The sequence below is a fragment of the Rhinoraja longicauda genome, chromosome 38 (assembly GCF_053455715.1).
Source record: "Rhinoraja longicauda isolate Sanriku21f chromosome 38, sRhiLon1.1, whole genome shotgun sequence".
NCBI lineage: Eukaryota > Metazoa > Chordata > Chondrichthyes > Rajiformes > Arhynchobatidae > Rhinoraja > Rhinoraja longicauda.
The window spans coordinates 12252790-12268900 of record NC_135990.1 but is presented as its reverse complement, the minus strand read 5'-3'; the positions used below and the strand labels follow the sequence as shown (position 1 = coordinate 12268900).

Below are 16111 nucleotides of genomic sequence, written 5' to 3'. Positions count from 1 at the left end.
CTCATTCTCCTGCTTGCAGTTTTAGGCTTGCTCACTAATCCACTGAGTGGTCAGCTGCCTAGAACATCAGTTGGGTTCCCATCACTGGATCCAATAGGCTCGTGTTATGCTGACCAATTTGCATCAGCTTTGCCAAAACGCTTGGACAGCCGTTCAGTGTTGGACTCTCGTTCAAGCAGTCCTTCTGACTCGGACACAAGTGGCATCAGCTCTGGTTCTGATCCCCTTTCAGAGCTAATGGTAAGATTCTTCAATTTCCAAATCCAACTTGGTACAAATTTCAGTACAATATACCACAAATTTAGCGTAAGATTAAAAAATCATTGCATGATTGTTTGTTTTTGTACTGAAGTGCTTTGTAGTCAGTTTTCTACCTAAATCTCCAGTACAGCAACTTTGCAGATTTATAAGTTCCTTGAAGAGAGAATTGGTGCAATACTCTGGGGCATTGTGGCTGGTTCCATTTTGAAATTTGTCTAGCACCCCAATAAAGACTGGAGCGACTAGGCTTGTATACACTGGAATTTAGAAGGATGAGAGGAGATCTTATCGAAACATATAAGATTATTAAGGGGTTGGGCACGTTAGAGGCAGGAAACATGTTCCCAATGTTGGGGGAGTCCAGAACAAGGGGCCACAGTTTAAGAATAAGGGGTAGGCCATTTAGAACTGAGATGAGGAAAAACTTTTTCAGTCAGAGTTGTGAATCTGTGGAATTCTCTGCCTCAGAAGGCAGTGGAGGCCAATTCACTGGATGCATTCAAGAGAGAGCTAGATAGAGCTCTTAAGGATAGCGGAGTCAGGGGGTATGGGGAGAAGGCAGGAACGGGGTACTGATTGAGAATGATCAGCCAGGATCACATTGAATGGCGGTGCTGGCTCGAAGGGCCAAATGGCCTCCTCCTGCACCTATTGTCTATTGTCTAAGTGCTTGTTCTGTAGAGTATAATTTGTTCATTTCCAACTACATTTATGTAGATACATGAAGGTGAATGTCCAGGTAGTGATGGTTTTTCACAAATGTTGATGTTGACTGGTTAACATCAATCAGTATGTAGGTTATTTTTATGGATTTTTGGTTTGCAGATGGATGAAACCAAATTTCTTCAATTAGCAAAAGTGATTTTTTTAATTTAAAAAAGCAAAAGTGTGGTTATTTGCAGTATAGATTTGAGATTTGAAATTTAAAGTAATGTTTTGATACACAAAGCTTAAGATAAATGTGCTGATATTTCCTTGACTATGGAACATTTACCACAGTGTAGAATTCTTTCTAAATGGAAGGACGGAGACGAGGAATTGCAGGTGTTGAAATCTGGAGCAAAACACAAGGTGCTGAAGAACTCTGCAAGTCAGGTAGCATCTGAAAATGGATAGGTGATGTTTTGGGTCTGAAGAAGGTTTCTAACCCGAACTGTCACCTATCCATTCTCGCCACAGATACTGCCTGACCTGCTGAGTCACTCCAGCACCTTGTTTCCTTATTGAAAGAAGGAGTGGAAATTATTTAATTAGTAAATTCTTGATGCTCGACTGTTAATATTGGGTTAAGAATGAGTTAATGGGGATCTTGTGAAATTGCCACTTTGATTTAGCCAGTCACATAAAATTGTAGCTTTTGATGTAATTTGGGTAAGCCTGGTGAATGTGTAGATAGTTCAAGGTAGCATTTGATAAAGATGTTGCATCTTGATGGTGCAACAGGAAATAGTATAGATTGGATATAGGTATGGTTAAAAGATTTGGTCGGGGGTGAGAACTAATATTAAACGGTCACTTTGATTAGTGTAACTATTGCATAGTGCACAGTTCATTATTTGGGTCTTGTTAAGTTTCACTGACTTTGTACATTAATCTGTCATTTAAGTTTGCTGATTTAAAAGAAACTGGTGGGAAGGACTAATGTTATGTAGGTGGCAAAATACTAGGTAGAGGATCGATGAAATTTGAGAACTCAATGCAAAATATTTAAGGTGACAAGTATTGGTATTAATGAACAAAGTGCTTTGTAGTGAGTACAACGAGCAGTTGATACTTGATCCAAACATCTTGGTCAGAACATGAAAATATTGCTCCAATTAGGTCCTTTAAACACTCAACTGGACTGCTGCAATTTTTGGCTTGGACTAATTTAATTATAGGAATGCTGGTCATTTGCTTTAAATGCTAGAATTCTCAAGTTGGTAAACTTAGCTGTTTGTGTTGTACAACTGCATGATAACTGATCATCTCATTAGATATGAAAGTCTTGATTTAATGGGAGAGTCAACCAACTAAATGTTTTTATTACAGTCGAGTCTTCGAATTTCTCCTCCAATTTCCTTCTTGCCAATGGGTGGAGCAAGCAGGGATTCAATGAAACGGGTTGTTATGAGCCCCCGAGTGGATCAAGATCAAATTTCGGTCACAAATCCAATGAGCCCTAATCCCTTCAAAAGATGGTCAGCAAATTCTGGGTGGGCAAATTGGGATCTGTTGGAGAGCCCAGAAGACCCTTTCAGTATTGAAAAGGAGGCCAGACTGCATAGACAAGCTGCAGGTAAGGGGGCATATTCCTGTTTCATAGTTAAACTTTCAGATAACATTTCTATATATATATATATTCCACGTCCCTTAAGGTGCTGTATTTGCTTTTCATCTACAAGCTTAATGTGGACTAGTCTAGACCTATACCTAAATATTACTATAATGTTAGTTGCTTTGTAGATTTTCACTTCGATAAATAAATATCATGGTGGAGAGTTTGACCAGAAACCAATGACCAGTCATGTCTGGGGGTACAGTGTTGGGACCCTTGCATCAAGTCGGTTACAAAAATAGGAAGTACAAGTTTGCAAATGACATAAACATTGCAGAAGTGCATAGTTGTGGAGAACAGACTATTTGGCCCAACTTGTCCATGCCAACCAAGACGCCCCATCCAAGCTAGTCCCATTTGCCTGCACTTGGCCCATATCTCTCTAAACCTTTCCTATCCATGTTCATGTCCCGATGTTTTTTAAATGTTATAGTATCTGCCTCAAAAACCTCCTTTGGCAGTATGTTCCATATACCCACCATACTCTGAGTGGAAAAAGTAGCCCCTTGGGATCCTGTTAAATCTCATCCCTAGTCTTGAATTATAGAAAGTAATTGATCATTTGGTAAAGTGGGCATTGTAATGGCTGGATAGCAGAAGACAAAGGGTGGCAATAAAGATGGCTTTTTCTGATTGGATGCCAGTGACTAATGGAGTTCCGCAAGGGTCTGCACTAGGGCCGCTGCTCCAAGTTGTATATTAATGATTTGGACGAGGGGATTGAAGGCTTTGTAGCAAAATTTGCAGATGATACGAAAATAGGCGATGGGGCAGGTAGACAATAGGTGCAGGAGGAGGCCATTCAGCCCTTCGAGCCAGCACTGCCATTCAATGTGATCATGGCTGATCATTCTCAATCAGTACCCCGTTCCTGCCTTCTCCCCATACCCCCTGACTCTGTTATCCTTAAGAACTCTATCCAGCTCTCTCTTGAATGCATTCAGAGAATTGCCCGCCACTGCCTTCTGAGGCAGAGAATTCCACAGATTCACAACTCTGACTGAAAAAGTTTTTCCTCATCTCAGTTCTAAATGGCCTACCCCTTATTCTTAAACTGTGGCCCCTTGTTCTGGACTCCCCCAACATTGGGAACATGTTTCCTGCCTCTAACGTGCCCAACCCCTTAATAATCTTATGTTTCGATAAGATCTCCTCTCATCCTTCTAAATTCCAGTGTATACAAGCCTAGTCGCTCCAGTCTTTCAACATATGATAATCCCGCCATTCCGGGAATTAACCTAGTAAACCTACGCTGCACGCCCTCAATAGCAAGAATATCCTTCCTCAAATTTGGAGACCAAAACTGCACACAGTACTCCAGGTGCGGTCTCACTAGGGCCCTGTACAATTGCAGAAGGACCTCTTTGCTCCTATACTCAACTCCTCTTGTTATGAAGGCCAACATTCCATTGGCTTTCTTCACTGCCTGCTGTACCTGCATGCTTCCTTTCAGTGACTGATGCACTAGGACACCCAGATCTCGTTGTACGTCCCCTGTTCCTAACTTGACACCATTCAGGTAGTGCAGAGAAATCAGGGACTCTGCAGAAGGACTTGGACAGGTTGGGAGCAGAGAAGTGACAGAAGGAATATAGTGTAGCAAAGTGTGGAGTCATGCATTTTGGTAGTAGGAATTAAGGCATAGACTATTTTCTAAATGGGGAGAGAATCAGAAATTGGAGGTACGAAGGGACTTGGGAGTGCTGGTGCAGGATTCCCAAAAAGTTAATCTGCAAGTCAAATCGGTAGTAAAGAAAGCAAACTCAATGCTAGCATTTATTTCAAGAGGGCTTATATACAAAAACAGGAATGTAATGTTGAGGCTCTTTTAGGAGCTGGTAAGACTGCATTTGGAATATTGTGAGTGATTTTGGGCACCATGTCTGAGGAAGGATGCTGGCTCTGTAGAGGGTCCAGAGGAGGTTTACAAGAATTATCCCAGGAATGAGTGGGCTAACCTATGATGAGCGTTTGCCGGCACTAGGCCTGTACTCACAGGCATTTAGAAGAATGAGGGGGGAACTCATTGAAAAATACAGAATAGTGAAAGACGGATAGAATGGATGTGGAGAGGATGTTTCCATGAGTGGGAGAGTCTAGGACTAGAGGTCACAGCCTCAGAATTAAAGGATATTCTTTTAGGAAGCGGATGAGGAAAATTTTCTTTAGTCAGAGGGTGGTGAATCTGGAATTCTTTGCCACAGAAGGCTGTGGAGGCTGTCAGTAGATATTTTTAAAGCAGAGATGGATAGATTCTTGATTAGTACAGGTGTCAGAGGTTATGGGGATAAGGCAGGAGAATGGGGTTAGGAGGGAGAGATGGGTCAGCCATGATTGAATGGCAGAGTAGACCTGATGGGACGAATGGCCTAATTCTACTCCTATTCCTTATGACCTTGTAGCTGATGGAATTTAATCCTGATAAGTGGGACTGCAGGGTAAGATCGACACTAAGTGGTAGGTCTTTCTGGAGTATTGAGGAATGCTGGGATCCTGGTGCACAAGTACCAGGATCCTGGAAGTTGGCAGCACAGATTGATAAGGTGCAAAGAAGGCATGGGATGCCAGGCTTCATTAGCCAGGGCATAGACAAGAACAAGGAAATTGTGGTACAGCTTTAAAACACTGGGGTTTTCATTGTACTGCAAGGGCATAATGATTGCTTTGGAGTGTGCAGAGGAGATTGACCAGAAAATTAAGGGCACAGATGATAGAAAAACATTTTTGTTCAATGGATTTCAAACTAGAGGACGGGAACAGAATAAATGAGGGGAGGTGGGGGGAGTGTTTGATATCTGGAAAGCATTGTATGAGCAAGTCATGGAAGCAGGTGCTCACAATTAAATATCTAGGTGAGCACTTGAATTGCCAATGTTTAGTCTATGGACCAAGTGCTGACAAATGGGATTGCTGGAGGTGGGTGATTGTTGGCACGGTCGTGGCCTTTTCTTGCTATATGACTTTGACAATGGATTTTTTCCTACCCTAATGTTCCTAAATTGGCCAGAATCCTTTATGACTAGGTAATGAAACTGTAATTTTAGGGTTGTTTTATAAAGAAGGGTGCTAGATGTGGTTCATTAGCATGTTGGATGAAATGTAAGCTTCTATCTCGGTATTGTATTGGTGCCAAGAGCCTCTGTCCAGTCAAATTGAGGACATTTGAGTATGTTTTGGTGTAAATGCAATTTGAATGCGTTAAATTAATGTAAATCTTAAATCCAACATTTAGCACTGTAATCTTAAGGTAATGGGCAGTAAAATATTCTGCATTGTTAGCAAAAAGGCCTTTTTGCTCATTTTGAATGAATCTGGAAGAGTTTAAAAATGAAAGCTTTTTCTTTGCAGCCTGCTGATGAAATGCCTTATTTCCTGTAACCCCTCAACAATGTAAGCTTTTAGCCTCATTTTGCAGCAATAATACCTTCTAATCTTTCTGTCATATAACCAGACACTACATTTATCTACCAGAATAAAGTTTTGCTAGCAGCTGCTTTGCACAGCAGTCTGAAGGCTGATTGCCGAGCATATATCTTATATTCATGTAGTGAGGAGAGAAGGTGCATAGTGCAGGGTATTATTTTTATATCCCAATATATTGTCTAATAAGGTAGTGAAAATGTTGTATGTATTGTGATCTGTGCCAAGAAATACAACTCCCTTAACTGTTCTTCCATCTCTCCCTTAAGCAATGAGTGAAGCTACATTTACTTGGAGAGGCCAGTTACCACCCCGGAACTATAAGAACCCAATCTATTCCTGCAAAGTGTTCTTGGGTGGTGTACCCTGGGACATAACTGAAGGTACCTATCACTGTGTATTGCATGGGAAAGTATTTCAAATGCCCATGATGTTTGTGGGTGATTTACAGATATTAATATCGCCAATGGGTGGCAGGAACAGAGGGCTGATAGTTAAGTGAGCTTAGTGACCATCCACTGGACATTAGAGTTTTTCTCTTGGATGAAGCTATTTGGTTACTTGCTCCAGTCATAGAATGGTAATGGAAGAGAAGGTGCCTATTTATCCTTGAACCCAGACCAGCTCTACAAATACTGAGCTGTTTCACCAATGGGTTCCTAACCAAAGGCTGTGTTTGAAATATTGATCCATTTCTAAGCCCCTTTGAATCTGCCACTCTCGTTGGTCTTTGCATTCCAGATGCAAATAATTCACTACATTGTTAACCTGTGGTCCAGACCAATTATAACGTGATAACCATAACTAGATTGTCAAGCCTTTATGAATAAAAGTTAATACTGATTTGAATATAACCATGTTGGGCCTTTGAATAGGTTGACATTGGCACATTTTGTATGTTTTTATTGATCCCTTGATGATAATTTTAAAATCTTATCAGAACAGATTAACAAGCAGGATGGTAAAATGTACTTTTAATTTGAACCCACCTCGAACTTCAGAACATAGTTGAACATGAGCGACTTGATTATCTTAAGAGCACGTCCATTTATTTCTGCCTGGTTTTTGTTCCATTCTTAATGCCAGCAGAAATTATTCTTTGTTTGTCTGCCTTCCTGCCATCCTTGTCATAATTCTGGTTCTTGTTTCCAATATTCTAATTGTTTTTGAGTTTTTGCTGTCTTCACGTTAAAAATCAAGTACTTTACCTTACCCGCACTACTTCAGAATAGTTGCTTTCTATATGAATTGGGGGGCCCATCAACATTCCCCATCATATTTGTGTTTAACACTCTAAATATTCTTAAAACATGCCTGGGTGGGGGAAGGTACTTTTTCCCAAGTAGATCAAGTTGGTTCTTATTATTGCAGCGGTGAATATCATAGTTTTAACTGCAGCCTGATATTAGCATAGCAGTCTCCTTGACCAAAATAATCTTGCATCCAATAGTGATTCAACTGGCAAATAGATATATTGAAGGAACATGGATCAGACCTCCCATGTTCGCTTCACTTGGGCAAACTCCATATTGTGGAAAAACAGTCATTATAAACTTAACCAGCCTTGCTGATTCTGAATGAGAATCTTGGGTGGGGTCAGGAGAACAAAATTGGTGTGGTGATAGACACCTGGTTCTGTTTGGGACTGGCAACACTAATTATAAAAATGAGATGTTTCTGCTCTCTAATAAATCCATCAGTCTGATCCTTGATTAAAAATATGGGTTTGAAACTAAAGAAATTACTTCTAAACTGAAAGCTACAATGGGCTTCAGCCCGTCTTGTGCTGATCATTAGATGTCACTTTGTCCCGAGAGTGGTGCTGTTAAATCTGTGACATTTGGCAAACAATTCCATTTGGTGTTTAACAGTTTATCTTTTTTTCCATAGTGGGATTGATAAATACTTTCAGAGTATTTGGTTCACTGAGTGTGGAATGGCCGGGTAAGGATGGCAAGCACCCTCGATGTCCACCCAAAGGTAATATGCCGAAAGGTAATGAGAACTGAGATGTGGTAGGACATTTTACCTGTTCTGACGTGAGCACGTCACTATGGTTGTGGATCAGAGCACTGGTATGCATGCAGGTACAAAGGTTGCCAAGCCACCTTGGATAGCGGGTAAGGCCATTTAAGCTTTCACGGGTTAAAATAACCAACTTTTGATAGTTTATAACCTATTTTAAATCTAGTGCATTTACTAGCCTTGTTTTAGATGAAGTAGATTAAAATGACTATTACTCTATAATGCTTGAATTTTGCAGGCCAAATCCAAAAATCTAATTGGCTTGCGTGGATTTCAATTAATATGACAAACTTGTGGAAACTAAGCAGTCAGGCTACTTTTCCACTTGTTTGCCGGAATAGCATAATATAAATGCAGTTTAATTCAAGTGCATCTTAAACGTGTCAAGCCCACATTCAGTAGAAATACAAACTCGTGCGTTTTTATGCATGATTCACCATTTAGTTTTATCGCCTTTTGCATTAAAGGGAAGATGCACAGCCTTGAGCTTTATTTCCAAATGCAAAAACTAAATTAGTTAACTTTTTTATTACTAGGTTATGTCTACTTAGTTTTTGAATCTGAGAAGTCTGTGCGTGCATTACTGCAATCCTGCACACATGACCTCATGAGTACTGATGGTGCAAGTGAATATTACTTCAAGATGTCGAGTCGCAGAATGCGCTGCAAAGAGGTATTTTAGGCATTTGCGTCCTGTCTTTCCCAACCAGTTCTATACTAATTCCTCTTTGCAATATAGTTTCGGTCTACACAAGTATACTTAATGTTTTGACTTGGATTTGCATAGTAATGACCAGTGCTTTTTATGTCAGTAAAGGCTGGTGGCACCTCATGATAAAACTGGGTTTTCATATTTTTAGAAATGTTATTATTGCAAATTATGAAAGTTGAAGAATTTAAATTATGCAGTCAGGGCCTTAGGATGACTATCTGCCATAGACACCAACAGCAAGGAACAATATGCTTACCGGCACCTTTTTGTCTGCAAAAAAAGCACTGGTAATAACCAACAATGCTGAATGTGAATGTTGACTGAGTATTTAATGATTATTTGGTCTCATGATTCTAGCCAGATGTTAAACAATATTGTCTGTTCCTTAACAAAGTTTTGGTTTTTGGACCTTGCTTTTAACTGAGACTATTGCTATTAGATGAGGGGGAAATATGATAATCCTTTGCACGTCTTAATTTCTTTGATCAGAATTGATGTTTAATTCTTATGTTCTCAAATTGTGGTATTTTGAGGGAAATTGTACATCTTTTGGCCCAGGCTATAGGGCCAGAGTGCCACCCTGCTTGTTTTGATTCTAATCTTCACTCTGAACATCTTTGGAACGAAAGCAATGAGTATGGGCCCAGGTATAGTCGGCAGCTGTTGGATTGGGGTAAATTAGTGGGTGGGGATGTTGCTCGGCCCATTCTGCCAATGAAGGGCTGTCATTGAGACGGTGGCACTTGCTCCTCGGGAGAGTGTCTCTCTCACCTGTGGATTAGGGAAATGAGGTAATTCCACCCTTTGGGCTGTTAGTGCTGACTGCTGCCTTGCTCAGTCATCGGTCTTTGATCGATGTCTCATGGCTGAGGAAGAATACTAGCTGGCTTTCCATCAGGCACCACAGGGTCAAATGTTTATGTGTAATCAATTTACTCATGAATAAAGATTACTATGCCTATGGACTTTGCAAAAAACTGGCTTAATGGCAGTAAATTCTATGCTCACTGCAGTTTGTGTGGGTGTGTTAATCCTTGCATCAGTGTAAGGGCAAACCTTTAAGGGCAGTTGTAAAACTATTTGTAAATCTTTTCTCTGCTCTAAATTTTGCAGGTGCAGGTCATACCGTGGGTCCTTTCTGACAGCAACTTTGTTCGCAGCCCATCTCAGCGCCTGGATCTCAGTAAAACTGTTTTTGTTGGAGCACTACATGGAATGTTGAATGCGGAGGCCTTGGCAGCGATCATGAATGACTTATTTGGGGGAGTGGTACATGCTGGTATTGATACTGACAAGCACAAGTATCCAATTGGTATGTTACTTCTACTGGGAGTTTGTGCTTCAAAGTACCACCTTTATAATTGGCCTTAGTACAATGGGTACTTGTAAATTGAAATACTATAATTTAGTGAAGATGGCTGATCTTTCTAACTACTTATTCTTTAGTTAAAGTATTCTTTGGGTAAATGCAAAAGTGATGTCGTTTATTTCTGCCCTCTGAGCATTCCAAGCATATTATCTTTCTGCAAATTGAGTAATTTAGATCTGTTAATCATAATACAAGCTGCAAACAAAATTAGATCCTTTGCCTTTGTTACCATAACTGAACTCCCAACTAATATTGGTGCTTTTGGCTAGTATTTGCGATAGCATGCATATAAAATCTGAAGGACACAATTGTTTAGTCTAAAGGAGACCAAGTCACAGACTATGCAAGTGTTCCTTTGTTAACTATTTAAACCCAGAATGTCATTTAAAAAATTGTTATTAGCAGAAGCAGACACATTTTAGACATTCCAAAGTTTAATAACATTAAATAAAATAGATATGGGCCCCTTTGCAAGCAGGTTGGCTTTTGAGGGAAGTAGTTGACAATGTTGGTGGAAATATTATAGTTTGGGCACTGCAGAGCTCTACAGATTTTGCACCATTCTACTAAGATGAGTGAAAGTGTTGTAAACTAATTAGCCTAACACCTGTTGCGATGTTATACTTTGAGCATAAAACCTGATGTATTTCAAAGGTCATGTCATGCATGAAAAGCTGAATTGTGAATGTTAAATGGCCTTTCAGAAGATATTTCATAAAAGCAATGTGGTATGAAATGGTTAGTTCAATTTGGCATAATATATGGAGAAAGATCTTGGAGCCACAACTATATATGGAACATGGGTATGGAAATAAAGTTTGGGTAAGATCATGATAAATCGAAGACAAAGGATCTTAAAAGTGTAATAAATTGTGACAAGCTAGAGGTGGAGATTTGGAGGTTTTGGTAAAGTGATTGCAGCAGAAATAGTTCTGGAGGAAGTTGTATTTTACCACGGGAGTAACGCTTCACATCATCTTATTCAGTCATCGATTTGTTCATAACCTCATTTTGCACTTGTCAGATGACTTCATATTTAATTCTAATGTCTTGCATGACTAGGGATTAGAAATGAAATATTCGCTAGTTTCCTGGCATAATCTTTTAACTAGAAACAAAGGCTCCCAATTCACAATGTCCATTTAGAGTCTGTCCCAATCTGATATGTAAGAAATGTCAGTTGCTGAAGAGAGGAAGATGGAAGATGATGGAGGAAATGCAACATGATCTTCAATGCAGCTGGGGCTAAAGTTAGTGTGCAAATCAGTATTAAATGTTCAACGGTTAGTGGATTGAGATACCATTTGGTCATGTTCCAAACAAAGGCTGGACTATTGTACGTGTGTAAAATCTTATTCATAAATTCCAATGTGAATTGACAGCAGCAGTTCTGATGTTTTGGTTCCAAAACTACATGGTGGTTTTGTCAATGCTTGGCAGGAACTATTGATAAGAAAATGTGGATTCCAAATCCTGCATTTGACCTGCATAGGGTAATCTGACTTGTATAATGTACATCTCCATTTCACTACCAGTTCAAAACCAACTAATCTCAAGTTCTTCTGATCTAGATATCTAATATAGGTCGGAATATTCTGTGCATGTTGGAGCTTATTGGGAATAGTAGGCTTTGAACAGTTAGTGAAATGAAAAAGGGGGCTATAAGTAAAGTGTTGCTTCTGTGTTCTCCCAGCTAGAGGCTGGGCGATTCTCATTACAAGCTCGCGCAATTTTCCACATGCATAATCCTGTATGTTAAAATGGACAAGAGGGGTGATAAGTTTTGCTGGTTTGATTTTTGTTGTGAATCTTGTTGACTGGCCCATTACTTCGATCTGCACTGATTTGACCCTTGATCATTTTTACTCGGTCTGTCTTTTAATAGAGTACAACCTTTCTAGCAGGAATTGTAATTCAATCTGAAAAAGAATTGGAAGTTTAAAAATGTAGGGAACATGGGTGAATCAAATGCTAATCCCCCGTTATTGACTATACTCTTCACTTTGTTATTGGATAACACTAGGCACGTGCCTATAAACTATGATCAGATTTGTAGTACTTTAGGTTGATGCTAGGTGAGAAGACAGGTTGCCTTGGGATGAAATGACTTGTTACATGTGGAGCCTGAAGCTTTGGGAACTTGGTTTAAGTTCATGTTGATACACTGCCATTAACTATTGCAGATTGTAATTGTTCAGCATTCATAAAATATAACTTTCTTTCTGTAATTAGTCCTAAAAGATCTTTGCCAAGAGTCCCAGACAAGGAATCCAAGCTTTGCTTGATCTGTTGCAAGAGTTTCTTTGCCAGATATTTTCTAAATATTTGAGGATTGCAATGAAGTTAATTCTCTACAAGGTTACTTTATTCAGGTTTTCTGTTGAAACCAATGTTTCTTTTGTGGGAACAAATTCTGTTAATGCTACTAACTTAATTCTATGAACTCTTTCAAACTCGTTCAGCTTTTGGTTCTTTCAAAATGTGCATGAATGTTGCCACATTTCTGCGAGGGATTGGTTAAGAAACTGCTAATGTATTTCCCCGATGTCTGTGTTTACTTGGGTAGTAATACGTTTTCTGCTTTTAACCAAATGCCTAAATTTACATGAATCAATGTAAATGGTGCAGTGTTAAGAACATTAAATGGCTTTAAAAATCAGGGTATTTAGAGCAGTAACTACATGTTGTTTTGATGTACCCAGCACAAACTATCAGTAACTTGAGTGAAAATTTTAATGTATTTGTATACTTGCTTCAAGTCTTGAATAGGTTTGGGTTGGGATGCTGGGAAAGGGTACTTGGGGCAAGGCAGAAATTGGGCAGGAGTTGAAGGGTTGATTGGAAGCAGTTGTTATTGGGCAAGTCCACCGATGAAGTGAGAGTCTCCTAACGGCCATTTAATGACAGTGCAAGATCAGCATGTTCTGATAAGGACAGTAAGGGAATAGAGGATGACCAAGGAGGTTGTAAAGTTGGTCAGGAAGAAAAAGGAAGTATGGACAGATTTAAGGTGGCATCAGATGAGGAATATAAAGTGAGCAGGAAAGAACTCAAAGCGGGTGATGAGAAGGTGAACGTGGATAACAGATGATCCAGAGATGCTGACTGCTGATTTACTCCCACAGTCTTGTAAGTAAGCATCTACAGCTCATGTCTAGACTTAATAGAAGCTCCCAGTAGTTAAATAGCTGATTTTTCCTTGGTATTTAATGCAAAAAAATCAAAACTGTGTAGTGCAAACTTTGTACCACTTGCCACAATCTTGGCTTCATTTGGTGGTTATGGGTTTGAAAGGCTGAGCACTTGAATCTGGAATACAGCATGTTAATATTGTTCCATGAAATGTTGATACAGGACAGTTGACATTATTACAATGTAAATAATATTCTTGGAAACCTTTAAGCCACTGAAGACTTAATGTTGTTTTAGAGGCTAATTGAATCTTTAGCTTGATTTGTATTTAGGTTCTGGTCGAGTCACCTTTAATAACCAGCGCAGTTACTTGAATGCAGTTGGAGCTGCCTTTGTGGAGATAAAGACTCCAAAGTTCACAAAGAAGGTAAATTGTGCATTTGAGTTGCTGCTTTTTGAAGGAAGAAAATATCTCTCTAACTGATGTTTTTTTTTAAATAAAGGTGCAGATTGATCCATACCTAGAGGACTCAATGTGTCATGCATGCAGTGCCCAGCCAGGACCATTCTTTTGCAGAGACCCAGTGAGTTTTAATTTAGGAACTATTTTTCTCACAGATAACTTCCAGTGATAGCACCAATATATTTGAATGCACAAGAATTCATCAATCTCACAAACATACTTTTTGCCTTTTGATGTAATTCAAAAGTAAAAGCTAACTAAACTGACCTCGGTTGTAAATGATGGACAGGTAAATTGGTTAGAAGCTGAAACAAAATGTTGTAAGTACCCAGCAGGTCAGGCCACATCCACGAAGGCAAGCAGCTGATGTTTCCGTTCAAAGATCTTTGTCAGTTCAAACATTTCTCTTCCCTCAGATCGTGGTTGACCTGAGTGTCTCCAGCATCTGCAGTGTTGATTTTTAAACTGTTATAAATGGTTTAATAATCCACTTGTAGGTTTGTCCAGCATCATAATCAGAGAACATGGAAGCATTTAACTCAACTCGTCCATGCTGACCAAGATGCCCTTCTAAGGTGGTCCCATTTGACCTCTATGCTTCTAAGATCATTTGAGTCACTTGAGTTTGTGTTCTGGTACATTAACTCATTTGCATTATCAGCATTGCAGGCCAGAAATGGCTTGATGTTAAATAATCCCAAATGACAACTGAATTGGATACTGTTTTACATTTGTCTGATCATGGTAAATCTGATGTAAATGAGATTTGAGTTTCCATTTGTAAATGTGTAAAAACCTTTTGGCTTGGTTCACCAGTAACTAAAACCATTGACTGTCTTGCTCCCTCGCAGGTCTGCTTCAAATACTTCTGTCGTTCGTGCTGGCAATGGCAGCACTCCCTCGAGGTTCTCCGCCATCACCGTCCGTTGATGCGCAACCAGAAGAACCGCGATTCCAGCTAAAACCGCGGGAAGTGTGCGATTTCAGAGTTGAGTGAGCTGGTATGGCTCAGACTGGGAACAGCAATTATGGACCGAAGTTCACTCCTGCACTTGCTATTTGCTGTTCAATATTCACAATCGCACTATGCACAGTGAATTCCATGGGGTTTTGGGGCCCACCAAAGCAGTTCCCAGACAAACGTTCTGCACAGAGGTGATAGCCAGGTCTTGAAGGTGTTGAAGCAAATGGCTTCACATTTAGATTTTTAGGCTTTTTTTACATATCCTTGCATTTTGACAATGTTGCAAGTTCATTACCTTTCCACTAGCGGTTGCCATACAGTGCCTTTAAATTTTTTTTCCCCCATCAAGACCGCAGATACTGGTGAATATTCAGCCGGTTTTTTACTTGACTACAAGGCAGAGAAGAGTGCTTTATTTAGCAATCAAATTCAATATTTTACGCTCAGTTTTTACAGATGCAACTGCCTTTTTAAGGCTTCATTTTTTTGGACCAGTTAAAATGTTTTAGTCAAACACAACCGTGACACTTTTCCTGGCGGCTTTTAACATTTTTTGTGTCTGGGGCTGCTGTTATGGACCCTGGGTCATTGTTGTAAATCAAGACGTTTGCAACCATTGGTGTGGATTTATGGATTAGAAACTGGACTGAAATAACGACATTCGAGCTGCTGTACATAGTTTTAAGATGTTCTTTGCACTTTTTAATTTGCACTATGGGTAGGTAGAGGTTTTTAATCACCATTCTCACTGATGTTTTTTTTTGTACTTGAGCAGTAGGGGGTTTCAAGACTGGGCCAGGATGAGTTTCTGGTTTTGTCCCCTTTTGAGCAGTTGCTCATTACTGTTAAAGGATGAAGCTATTGCTGAGCAGCTGCTTGAGTCTCCAAGTTACTTGAAGAGGTTTTTACTCTTGTGGTTTTTGATCTGAAGCTGTGTGCCAAAGAACCAGTGTCCTTAACTTTTTTTTTTGCTGAGCTGTTGCCTTGTCACTTGCCCAGCTGCTGTTGAGCATTAGTAAGGTCTCTACCTCACGGTGGTGGTATGCAGGTGTGACTGCAGTTACTGGAGGTTGTGAAGTAAGCTGTTAATGTTGGTTAAAAAAATAACCTGTTGAAGCAGAAACTAGTGTTGAACATATCTAATGTACCAGTACAGTGCAAAAAATTCTCACTGCTTCCACTCAACCAGAGGTACAAAGGAGCCTATGTTGTACATAATGGCCAAATGCCCCAGTAATCCATCTGCTGATGTATTGCTAATCTGCAATGACTAAATTGTAGCAATCCTCCAGTGTGGCCATGAACAATGAATGGAATATCTTGGCCAGTGACGTCTAGACTTGCTGTAAGTTTAAAAAAAAAAACCAAATGGAATAAAAACCTATGTTCACAGTATGTTATGAAGTGACTTTATTTTATCCACTTTGTGATTACTTTTATTACCAATG

General features: G+C 39.7%; 1 protein-coding gene across 8 annotated transcripts in view; it reads left to right on the top strand.

The window, feature by feature from the left end:
- LOC144610936 (cytoplasmic polyadenylation element-binding protein 1-like) overlaps window positions 1-16049 on the top strand; it is a 191239-nt gene extending 175190 nt beyond the window's left edge. For 7 of the 8 annotated variants that reach the window (XM_078429962.1, XM_078429956.1, XM_078429961.1 and 4 more), the window contains exons 4-12: window positions 20-240; window positions 2293-2539; window positions 6268-6381; window positions 7889-7993; window positions 8560-8696; window positions 9849-10047; window positions 13569-13663; window positions 13740-13820; window positions 14551-16049. In XM_078429962.1, the coding sequence (XP_078286088.1) occupies window positions 20-240; window positions 2293-2539; window positions 6268-6381; window positions 7889-7993; window positions 8560-8696; window positions 9849-10047; window positions 13569-13663; window positions 13740-13820; window positions 14551-14661 (1310 nt within the window). In that variant the 3' untranslated portion in view covers window positions 14662-16049. The remainder of the gene's footprint in view (window positions 1-19; window positions 241-2292; window positions 2540-6267; window positions 6382-7888; window positions 7994-8559; window positions 8697-9848; window positions 10048-13568; window positions 13664-13739; window positions 13821-14550) is intronic. The other variant, XM_078429955.1, reaches the window with a different exon arrangement.
- Window positions 16050-16111: the final 62 nt, after the last annotated feature.